We start from the raw sequence: 22,389 nt of genomic DNA on the forward strand, positions 1-22,389 counted from the left end.
GAAGGATGAGCGATAAGTTAAACTATAAGTTAAACTGCAGTGGACGATGGTCCAAAGGTCCTATCACCCATGGACACCCATAAACACATACAGCAACACTGGGGCAGTGAGCACCTATTTACAGCATAGTGTGCTGCTGAGTCTAAACATCTAACCTGAGTGCTGCTTGTGGATTTCTTGAAGCAAGAGGTCACACTGTTGCAGGGGTCGTTTATGCTGATCTCTTGAGACAGCAATGGAAAATCAAGAGGATTCAGCGTGGGAAGCTGACAAGAGGAGCGCTCTTCCACCAGGACAACAAACCAGCCTCACAGTCACCAGTGCTGCTGGCTGCAATCCAGGAAAGGGGACGTTATCTCATCCAGCACTCACTCACCTGTTGTGGTGCAATCAGTCCATCACCCCTCAGGGTGAAAAAGGAGCTCGGTGGTCACCAGTGGCGATGACATCATAACTGCTGTGCACTCCCACGATGTCAGCTTTTACAAAGAAGAGATCAAATGGCTACATGGCTGCTGGACTGAAAGTATTTAAGGGATTATAAAAGACACACTAATGTTGTTGAAAGCACTCTATAATGCAGCCAACAAAATCAATAACCCATATATTAACTTTTAACTTGTGTAGTACATAATTTCATGCCGAATCTGCTAAATTAAATCTATTGTAAGATCATTTTTGAAAAGGCATATTTCAAGACACCCACCTGTACTTGGGGTCCTTACTGACATTAACAAATTTCTTATAAATGAATACTTAATACTACTTAAATGTAGTGTCTATATTGACCTCTAGTGGCGACAGACTATTATTACAACGACATGTTTGGCATTATGATGCAGCCACAACTGAATAAACCTTTTGTATCGTGTATTTTATGATTGTTTTTGTTTTGTATTTTACCCGAGCCATCCATCTACTGTCCTCTTATCGCAGGAGCTGCAGCCTGAGCAGAGAAGCCCAGACCAGACCAGCCTCTCCCTGAACAACTCCTCCAGCTCCACCAGGAGGGTACCAAGACAATCCGAGGCCAGCCGAGAGATATAATCCCTCCAGCGTGTCCTGGGTCTGCCCCGAGGCCTCCTCCCGGTTAGACACGCTCAGAAAACACCTCACCAGGGAGGCGCTTATGGGGCGTGTGGTGCCCGAACCACGTCAACTAGCTTCTTCCAACGAGGAGAGGAGCAAGGAATACAGCTTTCTCGTTGGGACTCGTTGGCTAGTGCTTGGTGACCAGTGTGTAATCCTCCCGTCCACCAGGTGGCGGTAGTGCAGTTATAAGCTAGCAGCCAGAAACCAACGACAGACAGAGCGACTTCTCCAGCTGAAGAGCGTGTGAGCGCTTTGTGGCTGGATGGTCCTACTGGTAGAAAAGGTAAGTTTATGGCACATTTTGAAGAATAGCAATCTTAATTCAACGTGAATTGATTAGATGAGTTATACGTGAAATGCCAGAACTCACCACAGTTTTGTGAACGAATGAATAACCGTGAAATATTTGCATTCCGCTATGTGGTCATTTACAGGTTTTGTGCTGTTCGTATGCAGGAGTCTAACATTAAATGCGTTCATATTTGAAGTGGGTTTGGGTTTATATATCAGTATTTGTTTCGTTTTGGTTAATATCTGTACATGTGCAGTGAATATAGTTCTCTCAGTCGGCCTATCCCCACGTGGTAGCATTAGCTTGATAGCTAATGCTAACAGGTTGATGAAACACAAGAATAAGTTTGTTAACAGCAACACAAGTAAGGTTTAGATTTCACATTAGACCTGGACTATATGATATAAACCCCCACTCCCCTGATGACGTGCACTGGGCTCTGAGTGTGTGTGGAGACAAATGTGCATCTTTGGCCCTGACAAGCCAGAGTTTCTGAGGAGAGAATCAACCTGATGTTGCTTCAGCAAGATCATCTGAACAGTACAGTAACTTATTCTTTTCTTTTAGGTCTCCGGATAAGTGAAACGAATTATCAAGCTGTGACAGCCACAGAGGTGGGTGAGAGCACGTGTCGACTAGAAATGATCATGGACAATTACTTATAATTGTGTTGCATGTATAGGTGTAGTTATACGCTGTGTCCACAATAGGGCTCTCGAAACACTTGCTTTGTACATTGATAACTTGAGTTGCCCTTCTCCCCTGATGACGTGCACTGGGCTCTGAGTGTGTGTGGAGACAAATGTGCATCTTTGGCCCTGACAAGCCAGAGTGTCTGAGGAGGTTATAAACTTATGCTAGTAAGAATTATAGTAGTCCTCAAAATAAAGTAACTTTTTTTTGTCGTTCCAGGTCTTCAGACATTTAAAAATGCTTCTGGACTGGATTTAAATCAGGTGTGTATGTCATCACATTCCCTTTATAGCAGACAGTGTGTAAAAGCTCTTGTGATGTATTGCACTGGGCTCAGAAACAGACTGATGACAGAAGTGCAGCTCTGCCCTTGACAAGGCAGAGTCTGAGGAGACGATGGCCAGAATTATTTCTTGAACCTTGTGGGACTGGGATGGTGCTGTCTGGACTGTTTGACTGACTACTGCCTTTTTCCCTGCTTTTCAGGTACTGACCGACTCATCTTACAGCACAACACTCTTCAATGTTTGTCACAGTGTGATGTGATTTATTAATCATTTTTCTTTACTGTATTTACTTAATGTAAATAAAACATCATCACTGATTTTAGTCTTGTGTGTTATTGAGCAGATACTGTAAAGGTGGGGTGGTTTCTTGGGCCATTTTAATCCTAATACCTAATAAAAATTGTAAACTTTAATCATAAAAACTAAACAAGTTTTTTTAAGGTGGGGTCAAGCTGGGTCTATTATCCATGTTATTAGAGCTTACAGATTCCTATTGTGGTTTGTGGTTTAGGCTTAAGTATCAGATCACTTTGGGCACATATGCTACTTAAAAGTGCATAAGTTGTTGAAAAAAATGCCAGTTTGACCTATAGTTTAATATTTACCAGGACATTTTCTCTTCTAATATTAAAATGATCAATATCCCAAACAATGCAGATTAAATTTGCTGAAGATTTGTGAGTTGAAACAATAATATGGCTTACCAGATTCACTGGATGTCTTCAAGACCTAAAATCAGTCAGGGAGGGGGAAAAGAAGTTGATTCTGTGTTCCATCCAATGAATGGCAAAGAATAAAATTAGAAGTTTGTATCTGTATCTTTATTATAATTCTAACAATTTATTATCTCTTAAAACATTTGAAATTCATATATATTTATATGAATGTGTGTATATGCATATCACATATACATATATATTCTGTAAGTTACCTTTCTTCAGCTCATATTCTCATTTTTTTTAAAAGATCTCTTAAAGGAAAAAAAATGCTTTCTATAGAGTCGGACCAGTTCCTTTAGATCTTTCTCCTGACAGCAGCCATCGCTCTCTGTCACCACGACTAAACACAAAGAAAGACAAAACAAAAATGTTCCTCACCAGTCACTTAACAAAAAGATTGTATCGGCAAAAGATGTTTTCAAAATTCCTTAACTGGCCCCATTTACACAAGCAAAGCTTTAATGGAAACATGTAAAATGTGAATGCGCCACATTCTTTGCCTGCTCACCCTTTCAGAAACATCCCCTTTATTTGGATCCTAAAGGGAAAAGTCACAGCTGCTAATGCAAATAGGGTCATTGCATAATATGCTGGTAATAGACAACGAGCTGTGAGCTTACTGGCACATGTTAGCGGCTGCAGAAGGTGCTTTTACAAAACAAGAGGATGCAAACGAGTGGAGTTCTAACACTGTCAGATCAGCGACAGTGGCAGGGGGCTGAGAACGGGTCAAACTGTATAGAAAGCAGAACAGTTAAATAAATACATTGTACCTTTTCATGTTAAACATTATTTGGAAGACAGAGATTCTTTAGAACTTTTGAGACTTCTTTTTTTTTTACACCTTAAACCATAGTTATGACCATTATTGTCATCGTCCTTATTGCTATCTCCCCTGCATTGGAATATAATCTCTTCTCCACCTTCAGTACAGAGCAGAAAATACAAAATCAAAGCCCCTTAACGACCTTTTCTAATTCACATTTATAGCCTGTGTGTGTGCACTTGGAGCGACATGATTTATGAAAACTCTTTCAGCAAAAAATAGACTGAGGACAGCGGAGAAGGGAGGAGACCAAACTCCTCCGCTGACACCCTGGTGTAAGAATGCACATTTGATATGTGTTCATGGACTCAAAAAGCAGCAGGAGAGGTGAAGCGTTGTTCAAGGTAGAGAGGTCATGAGAGAGCCCTTATATTTGATCTCAGCAACAGTAAGACAAGCAGGACTTCGGTTATGATAAGATGGGGTGGGGGTGGGGGGCTGATGTGGAAAATAAACATGGCACACCGATTGATTTTAAAGAGGAGGTGGCAGAATTAAGAAAAAACCTATTATTTCATAGGAAGTTTTAAAGATACAATTTGTAAATTGCTGTTTGCCCTTTTATAAATATCCATGTCTACAATTGTCAGACAGTGTAGCAGTCACACAACAACCAATCTGCACCATGATTCACTAGATTAGCTAACTAACAGGATCTGGGCTTGCTGTGGGAATCACAGCCTCCAGCGTCACATGATGCCGGGGACTTATCAGAAACGACAAGTCCGTGCATTCAGTCTCCAGTGCCTGCTACTGGTGCGTGTCTACAGGGGTGTGGATAAGGGCAGCCATGCTGCTTGCCAGCACTGCAGGGGACTGAAGGCAACACCCTCCTATACTTTGTATTAGATTGGATACATTCTGCTCCCAGTCAGTTTATGCTATTCAACATACACAGCAAATAATCAGGAAGTGTAAAATTTACACATTCAGTGGATACATACCATCAGGTATTGATATCTTTACTGCTTTATTCATTGATATCTGTTTATCAATGTGATTGGAAAGAGATCTCACAGTTATAGACTGCACCTCTTCTTCCTCTTTTTAGCTGGGGCTTGCTGGTAAGCATGCTAACTTAAGGTAGATATATAACATAATAGCTCATATTTCCATAGTAGATTTTATGAAAGTTTTAAGTTTTTTTTTTCAAACAAACAATCTTACAAATTGTACCTTTAACTAAACGATACAGAATCAGTTGCTACATTTTTTTAACAGCGTCTGCATAATCCTAAGTGGCAACTAACTTTAAAAATATGATATACCCAGGCCTTAAAGGCTAACATGTAGTTTGATTAAAGCTTCACAGTGTGACAAAAGAAAAAACAAAAATATATTCTAAAAATGTGCTTCACATTTTGTTGCAATGCTTCTTGTCACACAGAAGCAATGTTGAGTGCACCAAATGATAAATATGCATCTTTCAGTTCAAAAATACTTACATATTGTATATATCTATATTCATATACGTAACCCCTTATCCTTACTACACAGTCAGAAAAGAGCGTCAGCTACGCCAACCAAAGGCAGGACTCTCTGAGGCCATAATAACAGTAAGGACGATGATAGTAATGATAAATAGTAACAATAAATCTCTTCATATCAATATTCCATTATTCCCGTTTAAAGTTTAAAAATTGTAAGAACAATCATAGTATTAAAACTCGATATAAGCGCATCCCCTCAGCCGGGTGGCTGCTTGTTTCCTCCTGGATTTAGTCGTGAGAGCGCGAGAGAGAGCAAGAGAGTGAGAGAGAGAGATGCCGCTCCTGGAAGGAGCAGGGGGGATTGGGTGGGAAAGAAGAAGAAAATGGCAGTTTTTACTCTTCCCCTCCCCTCTCCTTTCCAGTCTCCCTCGGACAGAAGGTCTGAAAGAGTTCTACAACATATTTCTGAGAAAAGTCATTCTTGGTAAATAAAATCTTCTGTAAGATTTCTCTTCATTGTCATAAATCCCGTCTAACAGTTGAAAGCACAGTCTGTCTCTTTGTTTTCTTTTTTTTTTTTACATCTTGGATCCAAACAGAGTGTGTGACTATATATAAGGTGTCCCATAAATTCTAACACAAACACTGGTAAGTGCTTGTGTTTGTGTATCTAAATGTCTGTGTGTATGCATGCAGGCATGTATAGTAGTAACTTGGGTGAATATGTGTGTGTTTGTGTGTGTGTGTGTGTGTGTGCATATCAGTGTTACTCTTTTATGTTGTTGGTCTGGGCACTTATTTTTGCTACAAATTTGTGATACAGTGACCAGTCTGTATATATGTCATAATAAGACTTAAGATGATAAAGAGCTATAGAGAAACAAGTATGATCCCAATCACAGGATCCTCAGTGAGGACAGAGCCCTACCAGTGGAGTGAGGTAAAAACAAGACGTGACCAATCAACAAAGCCAAATTCACAGCGCGCCGAGAGATCCGTCCTCATCTCCTCTAAAAGACGTGGAAGCTGTCTTGATAAACTGCCCTACGTTCACCATGCACACAGATAAAGCCTCGCACTCATCATTCACCCTCTCTGTCTTAAAACTAGCATCCACACACACAGGGAGGGGTCGTCATTGATTGCACTGTAAATATTCCGTTCTTAAACCTGAACAGCTGACTGTGGGGTGAGAGGACTGAACCAACCAGATGATCTTCTCCAGTCTGTCTGCAACACAACCTCAGATTTTAAACAAATCTAATTGGCTTATGATTGCTCCTCTTAAGCATTTGGTTCTTCACTGTCCCTCACTAATCTCTGCTGCAGCCATAGAGTCTTCATTTTTGGATGAGAGGGTGTTGCTTGTGTTGATTGGTGTGACCGTGCATGCATGTGGGGAGTGTACTTGTGTAAATCGGGCCCGGAGCGCCAGCCGGTGTCTTTATGGATTGCCAGCCCTTCTCCTATCCCCATGTTTCCGTCTCCCTTTTGGGACTTGACTCCCTCTCTCTGTTGCTCTCAGTGTGAAATCTGTTCCCCTCTCATTTGTTGTGTGAATCCACCATGGATAGCAGCAGTTGTGTCGTCCTCCCTCATTGACTTCAACCCCTCCTTTCTTCTGTCTGTGCCTCCCTTTTCTGTCTTTGCATTTGCAACCTCAGCTCCGACTCCCGTCGTCCCTCCTCCTCTCAGTCTGTCCGTCCCGGGGTGAGAGAACAGAAATGGGAAATGGGCTGCTGGAGAGCCTGAGGACAAGAGAAACAAAACACAAGACATGTATGTCATTCTGTGAGATCATAATTTATTCTTCTGCAAGTTGCATTTTTGTCTGACTCATGTTTTTATAACTGGAAAGAATAATTTGCTCATTGAGAATTTGTGGTGACTTGGGCACTGGGGACGAGCTACATGACTAATGAAACCGGGAAAACATTGCTCACCACACATTTGATGCCTGACAGCATCTTTCAGTGCTGATGAGTTTACAATTCTCAGAGAGTGGTGAACACTGCAGGAAGAGGGCGCTGTTCTTCAGCAAAAATGATTCTAAAACTTTCAGGAGCTTTCTGGTGGGCTGGATTAACATGTTTCAATAGCATAGAAGAAAGCACAGTAATTTGAATGTGATCAGATTAGGTTGACCATTTTTGTTGCTGGTCTAGGTTGCAATGTGATCAAACCTAAGATGTAAATGCTTATCATGTATAGTGTTTATACAGTTAGAACCTGGGGGAAATGATTCCTTATGGATCCCTCTACTGCACTCCTCTAAGCTAACACATAAGCAGTAACTGTGTCTCTGTGCAGCCATACCTGTCCATTACGCTTCTCAGGGCTCGCTCTATATTCATGCGGTGGCCCACTCGTGTCACGCCCAAATCCAGATAGTCATCCTTGGTCAGAGAGGGCAGGTGGGTGCCATCAATCTCATTGTCCAGGAAACGCTCTCTGTGCTCACCCAGGTTCAGATATCCCAGCCAGTCTGCAACATCATACTTGGTCCAGTAGGGCAGCGGCTTGGAGGCGAAAGGCTTTGTAGGGGAAGGTGGCGGTAGATGGGGGTAACTCAAGCAGGTAGGTGGAGGGAGAGGATGCAGGGGTGGAGAAGAGGTCCCTGACAAGAAGTGAGTTGGAGAAAGGGATCTGGAAACAACTAAGGTAGAGTTTGGAGGAGGAGGTGCCCCAGAAGGAGCAAAGAGGGGAGGGGAGGGTGAGAAATAAGGATCTCCAAGTGGGTTTCCAGGAGACGGTGGGGTGATGGAACCACGAAGGTCATACATGGCACTGTATAAAGGTGTGGTAGGGAGAAGTGGAAGAGATGATGGGCGTGGCGGGCCCATCTTGGGCCGCTCTGATGGGGAGATGAGCGGACTGGGTGCTCGTCTTCGCTGGAGCATGTGTGATTCTGCTTTACGGGACTCGCGACTAGGGATGAACTGGAATTCCAGGGCTTTGGTCCGGTAGACAGGTCTGTGTTTGGGGGAGGTGGGGTAAGGGGAATAAGACGTTGGGGACAGCGGGGAATGTGAACGTGGAGGCTGAGAGGCTGCTGGAGGCTGAGGAGATGGGGATCGTCCCCAGTTTGGGTACTGGGAGGCTGGGGTGGGAGAAGGGGACAATGATGGCTGAGATAATGAGATTGGAGACGGTGACTGGGATCGAACTGAGGGGGGGCTCAGAGCTGAAGCTGAGTCTTCTGAAAATCTGTAAATAGAGACAGAAAGAAATTCTTACACATGAAAAAGAATGATAGACACCAGAGAACAATGACAGGAAAAACATGCACACACACTGAGGTCTCTATTTTTAGAACCATCAATTTATTTATACTGTCAACATTTTGTTCATGTGCAATCAAAATGGTTTGTGTAATGTGTTGCTTTTCTCCCTCACAGTATGTAAGTTCAAGCAGGACATAGCCAAGTCACAGTTTCATGTTCTTCCAAGCAAAAGAAAATTGTGCAAAGTGGCTCTATTACCTGTTTCTGCTTCTGAAAGAAACACATGGAAAAGGCCAGAGAAATAAAAGAGAAGTTTACACACACTGACGCAAGACAGAAACACACTAAATAGACTGCAGACAAGTGCTACAAAGATGTATTCACAAAGGTGAAACATCGATACAACGACAACAACAAAAAGTAGTTGTAGTAGTATGTAGTAAGTAGTATGCTGCAACATTCACATCTTGTAATGTTTACCTGTGTCTGCTCAGTGTTCTCTGGCTGCTCCAGCTGTCCTTGCTTCTTTGCTGCAGTTTGCTGCTCAGCTCATTAATGATGCTGGGCTTCATACTGGATGCGGGAGGGTAGATCTTTTTCCCCTCTAAAAGCTGCCCGGACTGGATGTCAGTGCTATCACCCCAGAGAGACTTCATCTCAGGAGTGCGTGGCCGATCAAAGTATGGTGAGGTGGGACGTCCCAAATTATGCATGTCTCTTACTCCATACCCATCCTGGCCACCTTCATCCTCTGCCATTCCCTCCTCGACCTCGTCCTCTTCCTGCTCATCTCTTCGTCTGTGGGAGTGGAAGGATGCTGGAGCAGTGCTGGTCTGCCTTTGCAGTTCGCCGGCGCGACTTCCATCTCTGAACCTGCTGGTTTTTGGGTAGGTGGAGGCTGCTGCTGTGGCATTCTGCATTTCAAAAGTTTGTCCGTCCAAGTAACTCATGTAAGACTCTAGAAAATCTCCTCCTTTGTCCGTTTCCCCTGCCCCACCTCCACCGCCCATACGTCCACCAGGTCCAACTCCTCCTCTCTCTGCTCGATCCAGTCTGTCTCCCCGTGCACCGGCTCCACTTAAAGCCAGGATGCTGTCCAAGTGATGATCGCTGCTACTGCGGCTGTCCAATTCTTCAATCCCAGAGTCCACCACTGTCTCCTGAGACTCTCCTTTCTTAGTAGTGGGGGGAGGTCGGTAGTGCTCCCCTGCTCTGCGTGTGCCTGTGATGGCGGTGGAGGATGCTGTATGCGTGATGTGTGTTCGCTCATGGTAAAGCTGAGTGGAGGTGCTTGTTGTGGTGGCAGCAGCGGTGGTTGTAGCAGCACAGGTAGCGGTCGTGGCATGGGAGGCAGTGCCCCTATGGGGGACAGAGGTGGCAGCAGTGGATGAGGGCACTGGGGGACCACGGTAGGCTGGGGGAGGTGCCACTGTGTGTGGAGGAGGTGTGGGTGAAGAGGAGCGCCCAGGAGTGTGAGTGCTGTTGTAAAGGTGGTGGGACATGGTGAAGGGTCTGTGGTAGGATCCAGGAGGAGGCGGGGGTGAGACCGATGGGGGAGGCGGCGGACCTGAGGTGGGTTGTAGGGTAGATGGTGAGGGCGGAGGCGGGGGGTTGGGTGATGTTTGGGAAGGGGAAGGAGCAGATTGAGTCAAATTTGCCACCTCACTGTCATAAGATGTGAGGCTAGAGGCAGTGGAGTCCCCTGCCTGAGGTGAAGGCAGGGGTGTATGGGCGGGAAATCCACCTATAAACTGTTCTTTTTGGGGAGGTGGTGGTGGTGGTGGTGGGGGAGGAGGAGGAGGTGGAGGGGGTGGGACTTTCTGTTGGCGGGCGGCCATGCTATTGGAGAGCATCCTGTGTTGTTGGTAATCTGATATTCCTCTATCGAAGCTGTTAGCAAACTCTAATGGAGGAGGGAGGGGGTCCGCATAGACAAATTCATCATCTGCATCAACTGATGGGGCAGGGGGAGGTAGAACCATAAGGCCAGTCCCAGTGCCCCCAGTAGTGTTTGCTATCTGCTGAGTACTAGTGGGTGGGGGAGAGGGAGGAGTAAGGGATAAGATATAGGCATCAGCTTGGCTTTCCATCCTGAGAAAAGCAGGTCTACGAGGCTGCTGAGGCTGCAACACCTGCTGAGCAGCACTCTCAGCAGCCGCCACACTAGCAGCAGCCTGCTCTGCCCTCCTTAAGTAACCTTCTCTTTCTTTATCCCTCTCCCTTGATGACTCCCTCTCCCGTTCTCTCGACCTTTCCCTCTCCTTGTATGTTGGCTGATACGGCTGAGACTGATAGTGGTGTGTGTGGACTGTTTTGTCCTCAGAAAAGCGAACTCGCAGCCCCTCACGAGCCCCTGCTCCTTCCCGTTCCCTCTCCCCACCACCGCCTTCCTCCCCCCATACTCCTCTAAGGATTCTGGGTGAGGGTGGGCGGCCAACAGTGGGTGTGGTGGCAGCCAGAGAAGAGGAGGTGACCAGGTAGGAACTTGAGGACTGGGCAACAGATGACACTGGCTGAGAGGTGACAGTAGATGAAGGGAACACCACACTCGACATCTGGCGGGAAAAGTGGTGCTCTGCTCCCCTTCTTAACCTGGTGTCGTCCCTCAGAGCACGCTCTCTGGCTGCCAGGGCGAGGCCTAGTGGCGATGTGGGGTCAAGAGCTTTCCCCGTTAGAGGGTGAATAAAGGTGGTGCTAGAGGAGGGCGCCTGCTGCCTGCCTGCTGCTGTATACAGATCAGTAGGTACAGACTTGGGCTGATAGTCCAGGGCAGGTGAGGAGTACTCAGGTAGGCCAAAAGCTGGAGGCATACTGCGGGTGTGATGGATGAAGGTGTCCCCAGAGAACATGCCCTCATCAATGGACTTTGACGGGCGCAGTCGTGTTGATGAACTTTCAGCCTGTGTGCTGAGCTGTTGCTGTGACACCTGAGTCCTTGTTATACTTGCTATTGCGTCACTCACGTCCTCCTCAGCAGACATAAACAAGGAGGCACTCTTTCTGCGTGCTTCATGGAACCGCTCCCTGTCTCGGCGAGCTGCACCAACAATTGCAGCCCCAAACTGGCTAGTAAAGTCCACGTTATCCTGGGCTCGAATTGAAGGCAAGGATGGAGGTGGCGGTGCTGGGATGGAAGGCGGAGCAGGGGGCTGTGGGGCAGGAGTGGAGGGAGGCGGGCCGTGGGGTGTTTTGGCTTCATCTGCCTCCCCTGATGCAGGAACATCAGCCTCCACACTGCTGCCCTGGCTGCTCCGTCCACTGCTGCTGGTTGAAGGGGCTTTGACAATAATGGTGGGGATGGGGATGGAGCTCTTCTCCACTGAGCCTTTGCCACTCAGTGTACCCTGGCCCATCCGCAGGTCCTCTACCTTGGACTGCTTTACCAGGGGGCCTTTAGTTCTGCGGGCTCCTCCTTTAGGACCGCCAGCTCCTGCCCCAGCTGCACTGCGGTCTGCCCGCTGGGGTTGACTCTGGGTAGTCTGTTGTTGCTGGGGCATTACAGTGGCGATGCTGGATGGGGGGACGGCAGTGCTGTAGCCTCTCCTGAGACCTGCTGCCTTGGCCCCTGCACCAGCCCCTATGCCAGCTCCAACAGTCTCCCCAGTATAGGCAACCTTTCGCGAAGCAGTCCTGCTCTGAGCTGTGTGGGCAGCTGCGTGTGCATATGGGGTGGTGTGGTCCACCGCTCCACCACCAGGACCGGTGCTGGGACCACCCGCCCTCTCCCTACCTCCATGGGTGAAGTGGACTGACTGAGAGTAGGGCTGGTAGTGTGCGGAGGTGGATGTGGACTGGGACACGGAGACAGAGGGCTGCTGAGACGACTTGGCTCTCCAACCCAGAGGTGGAGCAGAGGAGAATGGAGGATCAGGTGGAGCTGTGGTGGGAGGTGGAGGGATGTCGTCTGGGCCAGGCACCGACAGACTCCGGGCAAACTTCATGGTTGGAGGATGCAGGAACTGCTTCTCCTCCTCAGGCACCCCTGCAGTACAGCAGTTGCAAATAAAGAAACAAACAGGGATGAAACAGGGATTCACAGCGAGTAAGAGGGGCTAAAAAAGAAAGAGGGGGGAGGGGGGTGAGAGTACTCTGAGAGTGTCTGTCTATATCTGCCTGCCCAAGTACCTGCCAGCAAGTCTGTCCTCAGTTCTGTTAGTATATAAATCAGTTAGTGCGACATATTTCACAAACAAGAAGCAACTGCACAGCAGCATTTGCCTTGCTGGTCACCAGAGAACACATAACTATTTTTGCAGGAAAGCTAGCAAAGCCTTATTAAGCAACCAACTAGAAAACAGCCCATCAAAGAGCAACAAGGAGATTAGTGGCGTTACTGTGTGCTGGGTGAGAATAAGACAGACAGATCATACAGATAAAGTGCAGACATTTTTGGCCACAGACAAACAAATCTACCGAGTCAGAGGACAGACAGACAGGTGGACGGAGGGGCAGACAGAAAAAAAAACAGACAACCTCACCGATGGATTTCTGCCGCAGCATACCCGGGTGTGGGGCGTGACCTGAGGTGTACTGTCCACGGTCATAACCGAGGCTCAACCCTGACGACATCATACCCATCCCAGACTGATCCCCGTAGTTTGGCTGAAACGATATAAATGAGGAGCATGTGTAAGACAACCATGAAGACACAATAACAAAAGAGACCTGAAGCAGAGGACAGTTGTAGAAACATTTAATACCTTCTAATTTAACATGAGCTCTGGCTGCACACAGGTATAAACTGACAACTAACACAGTCATCACTGGACACACACATCATTAGACACATTAATCTGTAGTGCGTTTCATGGTACACACCTCATTGCCATAGAAACTTCTTCCCCTCTCTCTCTTTGGCCCCTGTCCCCGTGTCCCCGGTGCCTCATTGATGCTGATTGTCTGCTGAGCTGCTGCAAGAATTTCATCTAATTTATCTGAGAGGGGGGGAAAAGAGGAGAAAGAGAGACAGATAGAGAGAGAAGGGGAGAGAGAGAGAGAGAGAAAGGGACATACGACGATGAAACAGAAACATGGACAGCAACAAAATGAAGGAAACAGTGTGTGAAAAGGGACACACTTGATGGAAGTGGATGAGAAAGAGGGGGGGTGATTCAGGAAACATCCACTGACAAACATGAGCTTCCTTACTCAAAGCCATCTGATAGACTGTCCTCTTCTTCTCTGTAACTTGTGAGGATTCGAATTCTGAAAAAAGAAAGAAAGAAAGAAAACACAGGAGACATGAGTGCAGAGTCATTTTGGACAGACATGAATACAATGCCTTAAGCAGGAGTGCAACGGAGCATACCTGATTTTTTTTTCCAAGGGGTAGCAGCTGGAAGGAGGACAAAAGGAGACTTAAGTTTTGGCAGGAGTGAAAGTGCGATAGTGTTGTTACGGTGAATACTAATCATTATTCCCCTGAGCCCAACAAACTGAGTCACCCCATCCGGCTTTTCCATCTCTGATGTAAAAGAACGTCCATCACACCTGCGCATTACGACAGCACCAGTATGCACACTCATGCTACAGTAAATATGTTGCTTACTCTCTCTCTCTCTCACACACACACAGTGTTAAAATTATTATTAATAATCTGACTCCCACCTCTCTCCACTGGTGGCGGTTAAAATCCAGTTAGCAGTGAAGTGAGGGCAAAGGAGACAAAGAACAACAGAGTTAGTGGTTAAACTAGTGACCAAAAAGGGAACCAAAAAGAAGAATGAAGGGGGACCACTTGCATCCACTGGTGTGAGTGGGTTTGTGTGTGTGGATTAGTGATAGGGAAAATACGTTTTTATTTAATCTTTTATCTACACAAATCCTCGTTTTCGAAATACATGTCTAAACATTTCTAAACAACACTTATATAAATGAATGAATTTGTGAACCTAAGTGCACGGCAGGATCATTTCCATTTTAATGTCCTTGTTATCTTGCAGCATGACCTCCAGGTAACTGGGACACTGCACCAATGACAGAGGTGAGATAGTTTAACAGGTGTCACAGCTAAATGAATTCTATCGCATTAGAATAAACATATGGCAGCGGCTGAAATGCCTTTATCATCACACACTGTGCACTTCTCACCTTCATTCAGGAGGAGGAGGAAGGGTTTTTATTGATGTACGCAATTTTACTTACAAATACTGATGACAATATTTGGGGAAGCCATGTTTGTTTTTCAAAAATAAATGCATAGCCGAACAATATTTATAGTGATCATCAGGATACACTGAGTATTTATATCACTGCAGTGCCATTGGTATGATAAAGGACTATATAATGTGTGTATAGTGAGCACTGGGGCAATAGAAATGTGGGTTGGGGGTAAGGAAACTATTGTGTTAGACTGGGTGCTCATGCTTTGTGTCAAGTGAGGTCACACCACAGAGAGGTGGGGGGAGGAGATAAAGGAGGGACGGAGCAAAGGGCTGATCTCAGGAAAAAAACTTCACTCAGATTCTGTCGCGTTGGGCAAAAGTCCATCATTGTTTATAAAAAGAGAGAGTAACCAGATCACGAAGCCCAGCTGAAGTCCTCTTTATCAGCTTTCATATATCAGCAGCTGCTTACTGAGCATGCTCAGAACCAGACAGCAGTGGTGGCAAACCACCATAAATGTTTGGAAGATACAACCCAATCACCAATAAAACGCCGGCCAACATTATGATCTGCAAATGAGGGCGTTGACCCTCTCCATGCACTCTCCGCCCACTATTTTGCCTCAAATAGATATGGCATATCCACAGATAATGCTGTTACTATAGCAACAGACCTGAAACAAAGTTGTGTGTTTTTTTATCTTTTTCAAAAATTACTCATCCCAGTAATTTTATCCTTGGTGTGATTCTGTTGAACTGAGTTAAAGACATTTTGAACACAAATGAGAGAAAAACACAAACATATTTTGCTCACTGAAACATTAGGACCAGACACCGGAAACTCTCAGGTGACGCCCATTCTCCTGCTGTGTTACCTTGGCAACAAATACTTGCTGAGTGTAGTGTGTGTGTGTGTCTGCTCTGTGGGTGCAGGGGGGTTAAAGCTGTGGGGAGCAAAAGGAGGTGCAGGGGGGTAAGAGGTAAGAAAAGCGGGCAGTGAGAGAGGGAGTCACAGGGTGGATGGCGACACTTTTTCTGGGTGGGGTTACCTGTAGTGGGGGTGCTGGTAGTGACAGTGTGGAACCTCTGAAAGAACAGTGAAATGCATTGAGACTGTCATCCACGGCGGCAGCCAGTCTTCTTTTCCTCTTGTTTCTGCCACTGAATAACTACGCTATCTCGTCTCTACTTTCTTGCTGTCTAAATTTAGCCCTAGCTCCACTCCTCTTCACACTTTCAGTTTCTTTACCAATCCTCAACACTGGTTTCACACTGTTTCTATTATTCTCACCACCTCAATCTGTTTCTACCCAGCAAAGCACCCTCCTTATTTGTCTACATATCATTAGCTCTCTTCATTTTTTTCATTCTTTCACCCCCCCCCCCCCCCCAAAAGTGTGTAAAAGCCGGGTTCTTACCCATCTCCTCCAGCTCTGAAGTCATGGATTTGGAGCGCAGGGCGATAGCCGGAGTGCTCAGCCTCTTACTCTGCTGTGGGACTGGAGAGAGGGAAAGGTGGGCACAGTAGTGGTCAGTCAAACTGTTCACATTACACCCTTAGGGAGCAGTGGCTGTATTCTTACTTTTCTTCCTTGCACCATCTTCCATGTCAGGGTTGCGGGTTACCATGACAACCTTGACCATGAGGCTGTTGCCACCCTGCCGGATCATGTTGACGACCTGCCGATGGCCAACCTTCACCACATTCTGACCATTGACCTGAGATGAAGTCCAAGAGATTACAGTTGTAATATATTGTAAATATATTGTGTTATTTTAGGGGTGGAAAACATTTAAAAAATGGCAGTACCTCTATAAGGAAATCACCCATCCTAAGACCGGCCCTCCAGGCCACTCCTCCTTCATCCACCGACTCCAGGTACTGCAGGGCGGGGAAGGCCGGGGTGGGGGTAAACTCTTCAATAGGAGTCTGAGCTGAAGACACCACAGCAACATGAAAGTGTGTTAGCAGTGCATGTCATCTTCAGTCATAAAAAGTTTAACATCCCACAGTGAAAGAGAGATGTTTGTATTTATTTCCTACCTTTGGCCCCTCTCAGAACAAAGCCAAAACCCTCGCTGTCTTTTTTCTGCAGAAGCACCGTCTTCTCTTTGATTATATAGTCACTGGCAGAGAGGAGACAGGCCACCAGAGTTAGAATTAAAAGAAGATGGGAAAGAAAGACACAAAAAAAGATACATGTTGTAAAATGTTTGCACATTTGCCCTTGGCTTTAATCAGTGAGTTCCTACTTCTGCTGTCCTCGTCAGGCATGGCAGCAACTGCACTCGATTGAAACTTGAGCATCCTTATGTAAGCTTCCCCCACCCTTATAATAGTATTTTAGGTTAGCTATATCAGTTAATAAACAAAAAAGGTTACAATCTGTGTAGATAAAACAGTGACTGCTTCACTGTTTAGTACCTGTAAAGCTATAGTTCACCTACTATAAGCACGATTTGCCTGGAACTTTATATACACTGTACACTGCTGATGACAATACACACTTTATGTTGGTAAAAGGCTTATTATATTGCAGCTTCGATTCAAATCTACTGCTATCAGTCAAATGTCTTTCCAGGCAAACTCTAACCACCATTAAACTGTAATTTATGCCACAATCTCTACAGCACAGTTGTGACTTATAACAGCGTTTTGCTGTGCTTCACTTTTTGTATGTTTTTGACAGCGAGCCCAGAGCCGTTTTCTACCAGAACCTCAGTAAGCGATGCTATATACGGTATGATGGTGCTGCTTGTTGCCTCAGCAACAGCTAGAACTGGACGCAGGAAAACTTGGGTAGGTCCACAGTAGAGCCAAGCTATGTAATGGTAAACTATTAGTCACTGACAGCAGAGAACAGGCGCTGCATGCTCACAGGTGGAGCTCATATAGTATAGTACAAGTTATGTTCTGTTCCATGGCACAAGCAGATGGGGAATATACAGCATGTGGTGGAATGAAAGGGCATTTAGTATGATATACCTTTATTCTACTTACTACTTTTCATCTCTAGATTTTCCTCAAAACAAAGCCACATTATCCATCAATGCAAACAAAAAGCATTTTTTTCTCCTTTCCTGACCAATTGATTAACCCTTCAAATATGTGATAATTTAAAAAACCTGACCTCAGACAACTAAACACATTAAATAACTCCACTTAAATCAGCTACAAGAGTAAAAACATTAACTTGATGTATTAAGTATTCTCTGATGCTGGACTTCTTTTGTGATGATACATACACTAATCTTTATTTTAAAAATACATATATGCATGGCCACAAAAAGAGTTTGTAGTCGCCCCATTAGGCAGAAGCAGAGATGTGATCCACTTCGGATCAAGGAGCACTACCACTTCTGAGGTATCAGAGTCTTTCAATGAATGAAAGGCCACACAAACAGCCATTGACTCAGTCAGTGACTCAAAGAGGTATTGTGTATAAATATATATCCCGTCAGCTGTAACATACTGTAACCACATGCTGAGAATCCCATCGTGCCCCAAAATAGTCCCAGCCCACTCCATCTGTTCCTCCCTCTCCTCTGGCTTTTTCTCTTTTCTTTTCTTTCTTTTCTTTTTTTTTCCACCCTGATGGCTACTCCATTCTGCTCTCTACATTGGCTTCCTGCCCTTGTTCTCCAAACTTCTAATCATACAGTAACTTTTTCCCTAATCACATTTCCCCTTCGTGATCTTTCTCATTCAGCCTATTGAGTGTGTGATGCTCTCCGCAGGCTGTGAGACACTCTCTGTCTCTGCCAAGGCTCCGTCTCTTTGTTATTCTTGTCTTCTCCTGTCCAGACCTCACACACTCTGAAATAACACACAGTGCACTGTACATAATAATGCCCTTACATAAATGTTATGGTAGCAGCGATCATACATTTCATATATTTCAACAGCAACTATTTCTGCTAAAATGTAAATTGGCACTGGTTGAGAATCAAACCTGCTGAAATTAGTCACACATCACCCTGCAGGTGCAAAGCTGCCCTGTCCCTGCAGGCAATAATGCAAGCAACAGGTCACTGTAATGCACTCATTTACTTAGCTGAACAACTCGGAAGTTCCACTTTGGTGCAGAAACTGTAACCACCACCATTTTTCCTGTTCTATTGGTTCATCTGCATCAAGAATAATGATGCAAAATAGAACAGAAAGTAGCTTTTGCTGAATCAAAACTTTAAGCACTGCTCTGTAAATGCACTCCAAAGCCAACAAACTCACTCACCAAGTCAAATCTTCACAGTGTGAACAATCAAACTGCCATTTGCATTGTACTATTGTACTCACTTAGACTGCCTGTGTGCGTTTATGTCAGTGGAGGCATCCCATTCCTAACTAAAGCTCTGCTGTCTTCAAGAATACAGTCAACTGCAGCTGTGTCTCTCTGAATGCATCAGAAAGGACTAACGAGGGTCGTCCCATTTCAAAAGTGAATGCAGCTGAGTGATAATATTGTATCATATTATAAGAGATGCAATTATTTACATGATCTGAAAGTGAATGAGACAAGGACAATTACTGCAAAAAGCATTGAAGCCAGCATCAAACAGACAATACTCTGGTTAAACTGCTGTAAGCCTCTGTGATATTCTACTCTTTCTCATTTAGACAGGAAGAATAGGCTCAGGGCTGCATCCTTCAGAGGACCCAGCCACTGACCTGGGACATGGTGTTGTCATCAGAAAGCTATTGAGCTGGACAATGCAGCACAGTGTGTCTCATACTGCATAGGTAAGAAGCCAAGGCATTAAACAGGTCTGGCCAAGCAAGAGGTGTCAGAAAGAAGCTGGAACTTGTCATGCATGCTGCATCGTTAAAACTCCTTCACCGTGCACTGTTCTCTCTCTCTCTCGCTCTCTTTCTCTCTCTTTCTCTCTCTCACACACACACACTAGTAAACATACAGAAACACGCCACTCATCACACAGGATACAAGCACACATGCATTCATCCAGCCAAGAGGGGAAAAGAAATTTGTCTGCCATTCATTTATGGTTTAGATGGACAACAACAAACACGGCATCCATGCACGCAGAACACATACATACACACACACACTCTGTCATGCATGCACGCAATCAATCTGCGCATCAGTTAAAGCAGCAAGCATCCTGTCTGCCGGTGCAGCATTGCTGGAGGACATTTGTTCAGAGAATGATTCAAAGCAGAGAAAAAGAAAACGACACACACATGTTCACACAGTGAAACACACAACGACTGCACTGCTCATACACCGGGGCTGTGCAGCAGCAGCAGCAGCAGCAGCAGCATCGGCTCCCGTCCGTCTTCACACACATACATCACACACTCTCGCAATCAGACACATCTGTCTATAAGCACGCTTTGTAACAACTGTCAATCTATCTAATCGATCCTGCCCTGCCATCCATGATGTCCACATGCATGCACCCCCCCATCTCCCCCGGCAACTGGAGCAAGAGAGAGGAAGAGGGTGAGGAAGGGGAGGGTATTTGGGGGGGTATAAAAAGCCATGGCAGGTACCTGTAAATGAACCAGACGCTCCTATTCACAGGGCCGAGCGACGGCCAGGAAGAAGAGAGGGAGAGGGAGAGGGAGAGATCCTCCTCGCCGCATGCCCCCATCGCCATTTCCTCCCCTCCCTCTCCTCCTCCTCCTTCTCCTGCTCCTTCTCCTTCTCGTCTTCCAGCAAGACAGCAGAGAGCGCAAGCCGTGAGAGGAGAGGAGGAGGAGGAGGAGGAGGAGAAGAGGAAGAGAGAGAGATGGAGGAAGGGAAAGGGAGAGGGCCGAGCTCTCCCAGCCCCTTCATACTTAAGACAGAGAGAGAGGAGGAATGAGAGAGAGAGAGAGGGAGAGAGAGAGAGAGTGAGGGATGGAGATGGTTCGCTGTGACTGCGACACAGAAAGAGAGAGAGAAAAGGAGGGGGAGAGGAAGGGGAATAAGGTGGCTTAAAAAGGAGAGGGAGAAATGAGGTAATTTAGAGAGAGAAAGAGAGAGAGAGGGTGATTGGGTTTGTTCACAGGGGGCTTCATACATAAACATACAGGCCAGACATGCCAGCATTCATGCAGTCACACACAGCCACCTCTCTTCTCCTCCTCTTTCCCTCCATCTCTTCACTCCTTCTCTTCCTATAGTTTATAAGTATAGTATTCACACCACCTATTTATCACTGTCATGATTTCCCATTCATAAAAATGGATGTGACTGAGATAAGTCTTTCCTATACTGCAATAGGAGGAAGATAGAGGCCCCTCAAATGAGTGGAAAGGTATCATCATATGACATAATGTTAAAAGATAAGATGGCATATTACACAAATATACAAATATACGTAATCTGATTGGCTCATAAGAGTAAATTTGACATTGTGCAGGTCCTTCTGGTGCTGCTGTCCTCCTGCTGTTATTGACCCCATGTGGCTTTAAATCACACTTAACTAACCTCACCCACCCCCTTCTTTTTCAACACACACACACACACTCTCTCTCTCTCTTCTCACATTTGCTGTAAACAAAGCATGAATGAGAGGGTACAGCAACAGAAGGGGGGGCATCAATGCAGACAGGAAGAGGAGAAAGGACAGAGAAACAGCTGGCACATGAGTGGCGGAAGAAGGAAGAGGAGGAGGAGGGAGAGAAAGAGAGAGAGAGAGAGAGAGAGAGAGAGGACAGATTCTCTCGAACAGACACTCACATCATCTCTTAGTCAGAGCCTCCTTCCATGTATGTCGAAGTTGTCCTCCGTCGGCTTGCCCTCCCTCTCTACGTTTGCTCTCTCTCCCTCTCCCTCCCTCTCTCATCCTCTTGCCTCCCTCCTGCATCCGAGGACGATCAGAGCTCTTGTCCACTCTCTCCTCACATCTCTGCCTTTTTGTTTCTCTCCCTGCATGTCAGGCTTTTACCACTGTGTGTACAGTATGTGTGTGCATGCATGTGTGATGAGGGAGAGAGGGCATGAAAGAGAAAGAGAGAGAGAGAGAGAGAGAGAAGTGGGTGGGGGAGGAAACGAACATTGACAGAAGGTCCATGTGACTGTGTGTTTATGTTCATCTACATGTCTGTACAATATGTCCCCTATAGCTTGTGTGTGTGTGTGTGTGTGGATCAATGTATCACACTATGGACAAACCTGAACACACACTCTTTGACGCACTCTCTGCATACTTCAGGCACAGTTACCTCAAACATGGTGCATATACAAAAGTAAATATAAGACACGTAGCATGTGTTATATGGCAAGACAAAGCACCGCCGCAGAGTTTAACAGGGTGCTGCTGCTCTTCTCTAAACTACGTGCCTGCTCGTCCTTACTTGACCCACTGTTGGCCCAAAAACGGTCTCATGTGGGCCGGCAGAGGGGCATCAGCATGTACAGACTGTTTACAGTTGCTCTGTGCATCTGTGGCAATGAGACAGAGAGCTTTTTTTTTTGAAACCTTTATTAGTCCCACAATGGGGAAATTGCTTAAGGCAGCCCAGCAAAGAGTGCCATACACCAGTGAGTACACTGGAGGCTATGCGGGTAAAGTGCCTTGCCCAAGGACACACAACAGTGAACCACCAACCTTTCAGTTATTGGACAACCCTGCTATACCACTGAGCCACTGCTGCCCACAATGTGTGTTATGTGCAATAAGCTCCTAGTTTTTTTATTGTACACAGTTATACACAGAGCATAATAATTATACCTGTACATGCACTAGTTGCTTTATGTTTAAGTGAATTATTAT

At 45.7% G+C, this 22,389-nt stretch overlaps 1 protein-coding gene, 1 long non-coding RNA gene and 3 other non-coding genes across 5 annotated transcripts in view; 4 read left to right on the top strand and 1 right to left on the bottom strand.

Moving 5' to 3' along the window:
• Positions 1 to 1,304: 1,304 nt before the first annotated feature.
• LOC114440233 (uncharacterized) lies at positions 1,305 to 2,681 on the top strand. The gene is made up of 4 exons (XR_003671108.1): positions 1,305 to 1,375; positions 1,952 to 1,998; positions 2,297 to 2,340; positions 2,564 to 2,681. It is a non-coding gene; the product is annotated as an uncharacterized LOC114440233 (long non-coding RNA).
• Positions 1,796 to 1,887, top strand: LOC114440664 (small nucleolar RNA SNORD88). Its single transcript, XR_003671199.1, has one exon. It is a non-coding gene; the product is annotated as a small nucleolar RNA SNORD88 (small nucleolar RNA).
• On the top strand, positions 2,139 to 2,230 carry LOC114440663 (small nucleolar RNA SNORD88). The gene has a single exon (XR_003671198.1). It is a non-coding gene; the product is annotated as a small nucleolar RNA SNORD88 (small nucleolar RNA).
• LOC114440665 (small nucleolar RNA SNORD88) lies at positions 2,384 to 2,473 on the top strand. The gene has a single exon (XR_003671200.1). It is a non-coding gene; the product is annotated as a small nucleolar RNA SNORD88 (small nucleolar RNA).
• Positions 2,682 to 5,872: 3,191 nt separating the features above from the next.
• shank1 (SH3 and multiple ankyrin repeat domains 1) overlaps positions 5,873 to 22,389 on the bottom strand; it is a 36,255-nt gene continuing 19,738 nt past the window's right edge. Inside the window, exons 15-27 of the mRNA XM_028411648.1 lie at positions 16,712 to 16,794; positions 16,478 to 16,602; positions 16,251 to 16,386; positions 16,086 to 16,166; positions 14,171 to 14,179; positions 13,872 to 13,898; positions 13,712 to 13,768; positions 13,382 to 13,497; positions 13,042 to 13,165; positions 9,044 to 12,545; positions 8,822 to 8,833; positions 7,656 to 8,546; positions 5,873 to 7,087 (exon numbers count right to left, since the gene is read on the bottom strand). Of these exons, the coding sequence (XP_028267449.1) occupies positions 7,000 to 7,087; positions 7,656 to 8,546; positions 8,822 to 8,833; positions 9,044 to 12,545; positions 13,042 to 13,165; positions 13,382 to 13,497; positions 13,712 to 13,768; positions 13,872 to 13,898; positions 14,171 to 14,179; positions 16,086 to 16,166; positions 16,251 to 16,386; positions 16,478 to 16,602; positions 16,712 to 16,794 (5,251 nt within the window). The 3' untranslated portion in view covers positions 5,873 to 6,999. The remainder of the gene's footprint in view (positions 7,088 to 7,655; positions 8,547 to 8,821; positions 8,834 to 9,043; positions 12,546 to 13,041; positions 13,166 to 13,381; positions 13,498 to 13,711; positions 13,769 to 13,871; positions 13,899 to 14,170; positions 14,180 to 16,085; positions 16,167 to 16,250; positions 16,387 to 16,477; positions 16,603 to 16,711; positions 16,795 to 22,389) is intronic.

The sequence above is a fragment of the Parambassis ranga genome, chromosome 8, assembly GCF_900634625.1.
Source record: "Parambassis ranga chromosome 8, fParRan2.1, whole genome shotgun sequence".
Taxonomy (NCBI): domain Eukaryota; kingdom Metazoa; phylum Chordata; class Actinopteri; family Ambassidae; genus Parambassis; species Parambassis ranga.